Source organism: Canis aureus, chromosome 33, assembly GCF_053574225.1.
Source record: "Canis aureus isolate CA01 chromosome 33, VMU_Caureus_v.1.0, whole genome shotgun sequence".
NCBI lineage: Eukaryota > Metazoa > Chordata > Mammalia > Carnivora > Canidae > Canis > Canis aureus.
In genome coordinates, this window is record NC_135643.1 from 16,687,571 (window position 1) to 16,700,678 (window position 13,108).

The window sequence follows — 13,108 nt, forward strand, 5'->3', positions numbered from 1 at the left end:
TTCAATTGTTTTGCCAAAATGAATTCACGAGCTGCTATTTTGAGGCAACTACTTAGCAATTCTGAGCCTTAATATTTTGACCAAAAATAGGAATAAAAATTTCCTACCAACCTCAAATAGATCATATTTATGAAAAAAAATCATAAGCTATAAAACAGGACTGCAATTGAAAGCACTGAATCTGGACTTTTAAAAGCAATATTTTAAATCCTAGTTTCATCTCTTAGTAGTTATGTGACTTTAGATGAGCTCTTAGTTTCTATGTTTATAAAATAATGATTGTAACAACACATTCTTATAAAGTTATTCTAAGGCTTAAATGAGATCAAGTATAAGGAGCTCAGTATCATGGCTAATACTTAGAAATTATTCCAAAAAATGTAAAAGAAGTACTTCTGTTCAACATAAGAAACAAGTATTATTATAATTTCTGATTGATTTCTTTGTGTTTTTGTTTGTTTGTTTTAAAGATCATGTTTATTTATTCATGAGACACACACAGAGAGAGAGAGAGAGAGGCAGAGACACAGGCAGAGGGAGAAACAGGCTCCATGTAGGGAGCCCGACATGGGACTCCATCCCAGATCTCCAGGATCACACCCTGGGCTGAAGACAGTGCTAAACCACTGAGCCACTTGGGCTGCCCTGATTTCTTTGTTATATCTCATTTTGATATGTCACAAGTGGATATATTTTATTTCTAGATTTCTAGATCATCTGTATTCTAAACTTTCTCTACCTCAAAATTCAGTCTCTGAAATTCCTGGCTCTTGGTGTCCATAGCTAATATTCAGCTAACTTTGTTAGAGTTTGTACATAGGAAGAACTGAATTAAGTGAAAGGTATTACCAATCCTAAAATCTCAACTGCTGTTATGATGAACAGAAACAACTTTACAAGTGCTATGATCAAAGGACATGTGAGTCAAATAGCAAGAAAAGGGGAGTGAAGAGAGATAGAAAATAGAAATGGGAAAAACCATCAGGCAGAGGAGAAAATGATGTAATATATATGAGAGAGGATTTGGCCAAATATATTTTTTAAAGTGAGAAGAAACAAATACGTACACATCATATGTGTATATAAATGTTTAAGTTACTGCTCAGGTCTGTAGACAAATGTTTTATTATTATTCTTTTAAAGCCCTAAATGTCTCAGTGCCTTAGAATTTTTAGAGCATGGATTATATTTAATTGTGTTTAAAGGAAGACATAATTAAGAAGCTGGAAATTATATATTTTTAAATGTATGTACAGAGCATTGTTGAAACAAACTGCTCAGCAAGTTTTATTGTTACTCCAGTAGTAAATATTTTGACTAGTCAATACACCAAAATGCTATGGTCAAGTCAGCATTAATAGATGTCACTTATTTAGGCAAACTGACTGTAGATTTACCAAGGAAGACAAAAAAAAAAGAAAAAGAAAGAAAGAAATCCTTGTATTTACTTTGGCATCTTAGCCATATTTACCTTGAACAAGATAATGTCCTAAAAGCTACTCATTAAGCTTAGAATTAAGTAATGCAACTGTAAAAGGTGGATAGTGTAGTAGGTCTTCACTTTTTTCACCAGTATTTAGTCTAAGGAAATAGAATCTTCTTGAAAAAGTTAGTAAAAAAAAAAAATATATATATATATATATATATATCTACATCAAGGAATGTAATAGGCATGGACTTTGGTTGATCTAAGAAAACAACAAAAGCTCAAAAGAATTTCCTAAGATTTTAAATTGGGCAAGAGGACTACGATATCTCTGATAATTAGACTTTCAACACATTTGGATTTACTAATTGGATCTAAGTTCTAATTAGACTTTTTTAGATAACTAAGAATGACATATCAATGAATGAATGTAATATGCTTTTATAGTTAAAATCTATAATTGGCGGCCCTTTCCAAATTATTTTAATAGAGAAAAAGCTGGCTTTTTTTATATTGTAACATCTCTTAAGACATATTGGGTACATTTTAGGTTCCTTAATTAAACATCTCTTGGGGACTCAAAGAGAAACTTGAGTTTTAATTGGAAGCACGGACATCTTTTATTTGTGAGGGAGACTTGCAACTTTGGAACCCACAAAGAAAATGCAATAAGAAGAAATAAATCAGTCTTCAGGAGGAAGCAGCACAAGTAACTGGGTGTGTCCCTATAAGCCATTCAGTCAATCAGAACAGTCTCCAAATATGACTAAAGGTCTGTTACATTTTTAAAATATGCAAATATAGAATAGGTTTCCCAAAGTGAAGGCTTGTGGATTTAGTATCAGAATTAATAGCGTGACATTTCTTCCCAAGATGTGCATTACAGCATGCTCTTTACAGCTTTGCTACTTGAGTTATCTGCTAACTCAAGTCACAATATCTCTTTTTTTCCCCCCTTATTTCTGAATTGAGAGTCATCAGTTTTTATCCTGTTGTGATTTATAGGCAGTGATTTTAAAACTGGTAGCCCTCAGACCTGGTTATTACAGCACATAAGAACTACATAAGGATGTAAAATTAAACCAGTATTTGGAGTGTAAAGAGCAGTGAATCATTGCAAGACTTGAAGGGAAAGGCTGCTGCCAAAATATTCCCAGGAAATTGATAGCACTGACAAAAAAGGCAAATTATATTGTTGTATGTACTGTGAATACTTGAGAACAACAAAGCCAAATACATGATTTTTTCCCCTCAAATAAAAGCAGTAACCCTATAACTGTTATAAAAATCTTGTAGTTTTTTCCAATAAAAGTATCTAATTAAAACCATTGAAAGTATAAGAAGATCTAACTTGTGCAATAATTGATATATTAAGAACAGATATTATACTAAATTATATGTGCTATTATCTTTCCAATTCAGTGCATTACCAGAACTGAATTATTGGTGTGTTATAATTCCTTTTAAAGTCCATGTCCTTAGTGAGTCTCCTAAAGCATGTTGGCTGCTATAATATGCCATAAAATGATACTGAAAAGCAAGAAATAGATTTTCTGATTGCTTTGTTTACTATTAGAAAAGAAAACCTGCGCAGAACCCTTTCATGTACCAGTTATTCCAAGAAATATCACACAGTTTTTCCAAAGATTTAGGGAGTGGACTGTTGTTCAGGCAGGAAAGTGACCGAGCTATTTTGCCTTTCAGCTTGGGTGCTGGAATCCTGTCACAGGGCTGAATGGGTCACTAACTGACAAGAAACTAGAGAATAACATGCGAGGAGTGGTTCTACGTGTGGTGACCGTTCTGGTAAGTCTGCTCTGAGCCTTGTGGTTCTGGCTTCTAGAGGTTACTTTATCCTTCATTTCTTTATGTTTTATTAAGTGATACTATAATTTTAAAAGAGCTTTTAACAAATCCTGACTATGCTTTCTAAGATATGTTTAATGGCAATATTTTCCAACCTTCAACTTGTATAGATGAGAATCAGATTTTTGAAGGCTTTACTTTTATTAACAGTGCTTTTGTCAGTAACTTTCTTAGACATTTTAGGCTCAATATGCTATATATAATAAAGGCCTCCCTCAGGCATTCTCTCACTGTAAGTATGCATAAGTAAGAGTAACCATGCCAAACAAGGGTAGAGCTGACCAAATGTAGTACACTTAGTAATACTCGAACATTGGCAGACTGAAACAATGCTGTCTAGCAAGAACCTACTTCAAAGGAAAGATCATCCAATTGTTCAATAAATATTGAGAATCAACTGTATTCAAGCTCAGTGCTGATTACTGGGGACCACTGATGAATAAAGAAATGAATAGGGATCCCTGGGTGGTGCAGCGGTTTGGCGCCTGCCTTTGGCCCAGGGCGCGATCCTGGAGACCCGGGATCGAGTCCCACGTCGGGCTCCTGGTGCATGGAGCATGCTTCTCCCTCTGCCTATGTCTCTGTCTCTCTTTCTCTGTCTCTCTCTGTGACTATCATAAAAAAAAAAAAAAAGAAATGAATAAAGAAATGGATAGATATGATTCTGTCTTTATGAAACTTACCATCTAGTGATTCTGTGAATATTAAATGGAATTATGCATGTAAAATACTTTTCACAATTACATTTACTTAGAAAATCAAATGGTAACTATTATCATTATTCTTTATGTTATTATTTTCTCTTCTAACCAGCATATAAGATCATGTGATAATAGAAATATTTTTAAGCTGCAAAATACTCACATGACTACTGTCTAAATAACTATAAAGCAGGAAAATATGCATTCTCCCTTGCTATTTCTGTGAGTTTAAGTTTATGCTACTTTATTGTCCGTTTCAAGACATTCAAAGTTGTTAACATTATTTTTCTTCAGGAAAGTCTACTTGTTTTTAAATTTGAAAAAGTCTTTCTGCAGGGTAAATAAATTGCAGAATTAATAGATGGAAGAAACACAGCCCTTTTTTTTTTTATTGATGCCAATTGAATATCAAGGTTTATAACAGCAACAGCTGCCCCTTGTACATTGTTTAATTAAATACAAAGTAAGTAGACTCAACATAATTTCATTGTTTAAAAAAGATCTGTGTTATTTTCTATAAAAGTATGTTCAAATAAGTAGTTTATTTCCCCTTTTGATGCTATAATTTATTCCTAGTTCTTACTTCGATAAGATTTTTACTTTTTTGGTGAATAATTGTGAGTACTTGATAACGTGAATGTGGTGCTTCTGCATGTGCCCAAGGCTGTGGATATGAATTGCATTGATGTGCTAATATTAAAAAAAGACAGGCGTTTAAAGTGCAGTGAGCTATTAATAGTCTCCTCTCTAGCAATTAACCGAATCTCAGGAGACAACATCAGTAAAAACGACATATGTGCATTGTTTTGGTCTTTGAGATTCATATTTCTAAGACAAGCTAACCTCATTTAGTCACTAAGCAAATATTTATTTAATACTTCACTATATGATAGACTTGGTAACGGATATAAAATGAATAATACGTATACCTATTACATTATTTACCTATTACATAGGTATATGTATTCATCTTATAGATATATTAATACCTCAAAGTACACTTAGAATCTTGTTGGGAGATGCACAATCAAAAAAGAAAACCAGGCAAGAACTATTAAGTACATACTATACGCCACGTACTTTTTGAAGTTTTTTGCCTGTATTGTTTTATTTAGTTCTTAAAGTATTTCCAAGAAATAGATACTTTTCTAATTCCAAGGATGAGGAAGAGGAAACTGGGACCTCTAGAGGTTGGTTGGAAAAAAAAATGTCAAGGATATACTGATAGTAAGTCGCAGAGAGAGTTAGGATTCAATCTAGTAAGTCAAAGGGACTCCAGCCGTCTTAATCTCTTCCCTCTTAACATTATAATATATTCTCTCTTCTACTGTGATTAAGTGTGAGAATTGAGGTATCTATAGGATTTCATTTGGCTTGAGAGTTAAAAATTCTTAACTCTGATTAAGACGACAATAGGTTTTTTGGGAAAACTTCATATGGCATATTATTTTAAATTCTTTCCAGGATGAACATGAAATGATATTATTGCTTCATGCAGTGGTAATGCATTCTTCTCCAGTTTCACCTTAATGACTCATGATGGTTTCCGTGTCCTATAAGCTCAGCCCTACATAGATCCCAAACATGTGACTGAGTGGAGATATGGACACAATATTTCCCCAGGTCTTCTGTGAGGAAATCTGGATTTATCCATGTGTAAAACATCTTGACACTTATTACACTCCCACAATGTGCAGTCACTGTACTTCATAATTTTGGAGCCTTATCGTTTTTTCCTGTAATTCCTGTTTGAATGAAAACCAGCCATGACCTTCCTATTTATTTCCTACAAGCAGTCTTCCAGGTCTACCTCTTAGTTATATGGCCTTGCAAGCTTCTGTTAAGAATGCCACCCAGCAACTCCAAAATCTTGATGCCCACTAAACCCTGAAACTTAGATTTTGGTTTATATTGAACTTGATTTGGTCACATAAACCCCACTTCTTTGTGTTCCATGTACTTGCCTCCAGCACTCTCAAGAAGGGAGAAGAGGAGGGTTCATGTGTCAAGCCCCTGAGGGGAGGTCTCTCAGTCTTTATTCCATCCTAACTGCAATTTAGCACCAGTTCAATACATACCTCCTTTAGTGCTCAGGACATTTATGCTATAATGACATACAGGTTAATAAAATTGATTTTCTTTACCTAAGTTGTAAAACCCCCTTTCCTATCACTATTAATGATATTTTATTGATTTGAAATAAATAATCTGATACTTATTTAAACTATATAATTCAGCACCATGCTGTTTATGATCCCATGGGCAAATAAATAGTACACGCAAATGGTTAATTAAAGAAAATCAAATAAAGGGATTATTAACAAGGATGTGAAAAGAGTTAAAGGGGTGTTGGTGCACGAGGCCTAGATGCACAGCAAGTCTTGACAACCCCGAAGTCTGATGGAATGTGGGGAGGGACTAATACTAAGATCTGGCAATAAGTAGAACCAAGGAGAGAAACCATTCAATAATAGCTATGAAATTCCATACAGGAAGAGGATGGAGAAAGTCATGCCAAACCACAATCAGCCAATGAGGAAATGGAGAGAAGGGTTACCTCAATTTCACTCCTTCTGTCTTTCCATCCCTTCATTGTCTCCAGTTGAAAATCTAACCAGAAGTCAGGGGGCAAGGGAGCCCAGGGTAAGGAAGACCATGAAGGTCAGCCTGCCAGCACACAAAGCAGGGCAGTGAAGAGTACAGTGCATCCAGAGGGGAAATAGGGAAAATCCAACACTCACATCTGCTATTTGGAAGGACCTGTTAAAAAGTTTACATGTGTTATTTAGTCCTTATAAAAACCCTACAAGAGATGCATTAATGACATTGGAAGGATGGAAATAGGGCACAAAAAATGTTAACTTAATTTCCATGACTACATAGCTAACAAAAACTAAATTAAGTTTCAAGTCTATAGAGATCTGGGTTCCAGAGGCCATGGATAAGGACATTGATATTCTGATCTTCTGCCTTAAGAATCATAATAAACTCTTGTGAAGTTTAAATTACATATAACTATTGAGATGTGAGGGTTCCAAATTTATGAGACTGACAATTTAGTAGCATTTTTTAAATAAAAATAATAGAATAAAAACATATGGATGGCTTTATACTCAGCCATCATCAAAGCTACATAAATGTCTTAGAAATGGAGGAAGAGATGGAATGAGAATAAATTTCAGACCCTACAAACTTACTCCTTTGTCTAGATATTTTTATTTTTATATTTGGCTCACTAATATCTACTTTTTACTGAGTGGACCAAATGTATTATTACAAGGAACTTATTAGGATTTTTTTTCCCTTTTAACCCTCAAAGTACTGCAACTATCGACAGCCATAAATGACCAATTATGTTATTCAATTTTTCACCAATTATGTAATTCACAAAAAGCTTTTGCAAACATCACTGAATTGTAAATATCATTATAACACTTATGAAAATATAATGGAAAGAAGTTGGCAAAAAGTGAAAAGTAAGGCTTGAGAAGCTATTCTGTACAAGATTATCTGAAAAACATAAACTGGCATTTAGAAGGAGCTCACTGATTAATAATTCTTACTTGTTTCATTTGGTTTTGTTTAAAACAGACACATGGCATCTCTAACAAAACATGAATTCACTCATAAATTCATTTGAGAAATATTTATTGAGTACCTTCTTCTACGTGCTTAAGGTACATGCAAAACAGACAAAGATACTGACATTTGGGAGTTCCATTCCAGCAGGGACTTTCTAAAGCTCTCAGAATATTTCTAAAAAAAAAAAAAAATGCAATACCATTGTCCTATATTAAGTATGCAACACAGTATTCCTTTGCCATTAGTATAGAAATAATTATTTTTAAAGATTTTTATTTATCTATTTATGAGAGACACAGAGAGAGGCAGAGACATAGGCAGAGGGAGAAGCAGCCTCTCCACAGGGAGCCTGAACTGGGACTGGATCACAGGACCCCTGGATCATGACCTGAGCCAAAGGCAAACACTCAACCACTGAGCCACCCAGGTGCCCACCATAGAAATAACTTTAAAACGTTGTATAAATATTTGATTGGAAATGTATGGTATGGTTCGTTCCCGGGTTTCAGCACCAAAAATAAAAGGAAATGTATGGTAAAGCTGTGATGGTGATTTTCCTATATTTTATAAATTCAAAACTGTACAATGTTTGACATTTTAATATCTGTGAAATCAGAGTACATCTTTTAGTTAATTAATGGTTCCTTGCAATTATATTTGGAAGCATATTTTATCTTTATTAGTTGTAGGAAAAACAATTATACATTTTATAATTGAAAATATTTTAGATTAAATAGTATATGGAGGGTATTTTTATAAAATTAATTAAATTAATGGATATTCCTGGAAAGTTGAATTTAACAACTCTGGGCAAGAGGCCATCATAAAGAGGGGACTATTTTAAGGAGTACTCCCAAAAGAAAAGAAATAACATTAGGAAATGAAGCCAATTAAAAAAAGGACAGTAATAGCAATTTAAAAATTACTATCTAGAACTAAAACTATCATTAGAATCATAGAAAGATAAAAATAGAAAATACACAAAGGCAGCTTATCTTAAACCAATACCACATAAAGGAAAGTCCAAACTGTGTGTTGAGAGAAAGTAAGTTTCTGTGTGTTAAGAGAAGGTAAGTTTCCCCAAACAACTCACTATAAGAAGGATATGGCAGGTAGCTACCAACAGAGTTGTCATTTTAAAAGTAATTTCTTTTTCCTAAGATATTTCCTTATTATTAGTACCATGTCTTGAATTTTTTTTTTTTCAGCAGGCCTTATTTCCCTGTGAAAATTTATCTGAGATCAGAGAAGGGTAAAACACCCTAAATCATTAGCCTTGACTCAACTATTTATTGAGCATATATTTTAAGTTAAACATTGTGCTAAATTCCAGAGAGGCAAAGATAAATAAGATATAGTCCCTGATTTTCAGGAGCTCTATATAAACCATTTTATAAAAATTATTAAGTTCTCTATCAGAAAATAGAACCTGTGTGTGAAGGACTCAGAATTAAATAAATTTTGGAGAGACTGAAAAAGAATAAAGTCGAGAGAAATATATAGAGAGAAATAGAGAAGGACAGATGTCACACTATTTTTATGATCTAATCTCATCAGTGACATCTAGGATGGACTTTATGGCTTTTTACAGGACAATTTAATTCTTTATTCCACTGTGTTCTTTCATTCTGGGGTTTGTTTTTGGTGTTGTGGTAGTAGTTTCACTGATGTTATATTCTCCCTCTAAACTGTAACAATAAGACACAAAGTTGGTTTCACTTATAATGCCTGGTATATAAAATAAATATTTGTTGAACAAATAATGAAAATATTCAGATAGCCTGAAGGAGTGTGTGTGTGGTAGGGCAGGGGAGGAGATAGTAGAGGGAGAAGAAAAGAAAAAAGGAAGGAAAAGGGGGGGACTTTATATGTAATTACAAAAAATAAGAACAGGTATGGACACAAGACTATATTGTAAATAGGCCAGACTATAAATAGGTGGTCTTAAGATTCCTCATGCTTTGGTGTCCATTTACTAAGTCCAAATTTCCAAGCAAAGGAAATTTTTTTTTTTTTTTTGGCATTTCAAAATTGGCTTTAAATACTCATCAGGGCGCCAGGAAAGGGGACTGGGATGAGAACTTGTTACGTGTGAATTTGGGGTTGGGGTGCCCTGAGAGAGAAGGGGACCCATCCGTCAGAGCAGCTGGGGTGCCCCACCCCCCGCCCTGGGACAAGGGAACAGAGTAGAGGCCCTCTCTGGAGGGTCCCAGGGCCAACTGGGCAAAGGATAGCAAAGGATAGCCTAGAGAGACAGGTATTCTTTTTTCAGCAGAGGCTTTCATCCCTGAATCTTCTTTCCCTTTATTACACTTTGGTGAACCAATCAGACAATTTTGTTGGAATGCTAGAGACCCCTTTATTTGTTTTACTTACATCTTGAACAAGTCACTAAGCTTCCTGATTTTCACTGTTCCCTTCTGAAGGATGCTTTAGTTTCTCATACTTCCCAGTGCTCGAAAATCACTGTGGCTGGGTCCATCACTCCTCCGCAGTCAAAGCCTAAATGACTGAAAAATCACAGCATTCAGTTTTTATAGATTTTGAGGCTGTTTATTCCTTCTCCCAGAATTCCCTCCTTCTGCTCACCTTAGCGAGGGAGGCAGGAATGGATTTCTGCTACCTCTCTGCCTCCTCTAGTAACCATATCCCAGGGCCCACCCCATTCAGTGTTCCAAATGTGTCTCCTTAGCCTTTCCAACCATTCACCGATATATTAACCCAACATTACTGATTCAGCATCCCCTCCATGCCAGGCATTATGCTAGGCTCTAGGGATGCAGAGATACAAAATAGCATGATCATTGCATAGAACAGGACATCTGTTGGGGAAAATTGACAATATCTAAATAGAGGCATTAATGCATAGCTGAACCAGGGATATAAGGAAATGCTTCCCTGGCAGAGAACTACCTGAGGTGTAGCCCTCAAAATGTGAAGGATTATTATATATGCCCTAAATGTCTCATGGAAAATACTTGGAGGGTGGAAGATGGAGAGAATCTTTTGACAGAATTGACACTAGGAAATGACTTAACCCACTTGCAATGTGTCCAAATAACTACCTGCTTTTAGGGTAAAGAAATAAAGATCTTTAACTCAAAAACATCAAGGATCACTTGTATTACAAAATAGCAAGATAATATATGATAAGAAGTTACAAATACTAATTCATCTAATATTCTCTCGGTCTTGGAGGCAGTCAGTCAGTGGTGGCCCTTTTCCCAAAATATTTTCACTTCCAAGTACACTGATATTTCATAATTCATTTTCCCAGCCTGCAGGAAGTATGGAATTAGGCAAAATCAGGATAATGGATAAAGAGAAAAGGAGCAAATTAGTCTACAATTATATAGTTCATGATCTTCTAAGGAAAGAAAAATCCAAATAGAAGAAGAAAACCTTTTATTTTCTTTTGGATTGCTTCTCTTCAGAAACTTACTAAATCTTCTTACATTAAATACAAATAAAACTATTTTAATGTTAAGGGACATTATGTTGGCAAACTGAATTTCAATTAAAAAATAAATAAATAAGTCAGAGATCTCTGAAAAAAAGGGGGGATTATGGCTGATATGTAAGCAGCAGATTCTCAACTTGTACAGTCTACAAGAAAGTATGAAGTTTAGAAATAGTAATTTATATATGTCAGTATAAGATCAAGGAATGCACTTAGTTTCTTCTGGAGACACATTATAATAAAAAAATAATACTTCTTATGGGAAGCACTTCAGCCTATATCATTGCCTTTTCTCCACCAGTCTTTTCTCCTCAAACACTCATACAAAGCATTTGACATATACTGAAAAGAGTTCTGGCCTTACCAGTCAAAACATGTCAGTACAAGTTCCAGCTTTTCTACTTAATAAGTCATTTAACTTATGGAAACCAAGGAGATATTTCGAACCTCAGTTTTTCTGTCTATAAAAGGAGAATAATGAAACTGGCCTTCAGTGAGATCAAACAGGTTTTTTATGAGTAAATAGGTTAAATTATGTGAAAGCAGTTAGCTAAAAACAGTGTTTTTAAATATAAGATGTATTGTCTCTGCAGTAGAACGGTGATATATAAATTGAAGAATATAAAAAATGAACATGGGTGATCACAAAGGTATAATTCATCATTGTCATCAATCTTCAGATTTTTGTGGGAAATTATTTATAGGACCCTAAGGCAGACAAAGACACATGAATTGCAGAATCATGAACTTTAGGCCTAGTTACTATACCTTAATTTGAAAACCTGCTAATTAGAGTCACCACAACTCTCCTGCTAATGAAGCTGGTGCTTTCTAGAAGAAAAATGAACAGCAACAACAAACAATACCTGAGGAAAAAAAAGCCCTTAATTATAAACTGTAAAAATTTCTGGAAGTCTGTGTATCTAATTATATTGTCTCATAAGAATTGTATTTGATTCTAGGCTAGCTTTAAATAGATTATATATTAATAAGTAACTAAGAAAATACTTCAGCAATAGCCCTGAAATTCATTGTCCTCAGTTTTTTGCTAAGGACATAGTCCCAGTTTTTGCTATTTGAAAACCTTCAGCATTTTGAACCTCCACAGAGATTTAAGCTTTCCTAGGGTCTCAGCCTATCAGCCTCCTGAGACTAGAGACAAAGTTAGGAACTGAAAGAGTAAGCTTGACAAGAGGCTCCACGGGACAGGTACTCACAGCAGGAAGATGGCAAGCTCTGGTAGCTCCCACAGCAATGTCTGAAGAGGGCTCCTTTGGAAAAATTAATAAATAATACAGTTTGGTTCAGGGCTTCAGGCAAAAATGGCAGCTCTGGCTGGGGAAGTCTCCAGGGGATATTGTATAAAGTAAACTGAAAGTTACAATAAAATACAATAAGTACTATGTCCTAAATGCTACATTGAAAGTACACAACATAAGTGTTGTGGTTAAGGACATAGTCCCTGGAGGAGTTCTACCTCCAACCTGACAGAATGAGTTCATGGACCCACTTCCCAGCAAAACAACTAAAAAATTAAGTGAGTAAATAAATAAATAAACAAATAAGTAAAACAAACCATTTAAAGTCTAGATATTTTTCTAAGGACATACGGAAAATGAAGTAACATTTACTCAAGAAAATCTACAACTCAGTAAGAGCAACAAGAATCTGTGGCATCCTTACTTCATTCTACTCCTTCCCCTTCCACCTCGCTTCCTGCCCTACTCAACTTGATGGAATCTCCACTCAAAGCAGGTTTTCCCAAGAAGACAGGACTTCCTCACCCCTAAATTCCCAATCAAGAGTTGTTTAATCAGAGGGACAGGCAGAGCTCATGTCTTGATCTCAGAGTTATAAGTTCAAGCCTCACATTGGGTTCCATGCTGGTCACAAAACAAACAAGCAAACAAACAACAACAACAACAAAAAAAAACACAAAACAAAAAAACAAGAAAACCTCCAAATGGACCATAAACTGAAACATAAGTGTTAAATCTATAAAACTGTTAGAACAAAACATAGGTGTAAATCTTTGTAACTTTATTTTAGCGATAGATTCTTAAATATGACACT

At 34.8% G+C, this 13,108-nt stretch overlaps 1 protein-coding gene across 3 annotated transcripts in view; it reads left to right on the top strand.

The window, feature by feature from the left end:
* Nucleotides 1–13,108, top strand: part of GRID2 (glutamate ionotropic receptor delta type subunit 2) — a 1,464,312-nt gene that overhangs the window by 1,079,122 nt on the left and 372,082 nt on the right. For all 3 annotated transcript variants that reach the window (XM_077882884.1, XM_077882885.1, XM_077882883.1), the window contains exon 9: nt 3,131–3,232. In XM_077882884.1, the coding sequence (XP_077739010.1) occupies nt 3,131–3,232 (102 nt within the window). The remainder of the gene's footprint in view (nt 1–3,130; nt 3,233–13,108) is intronic.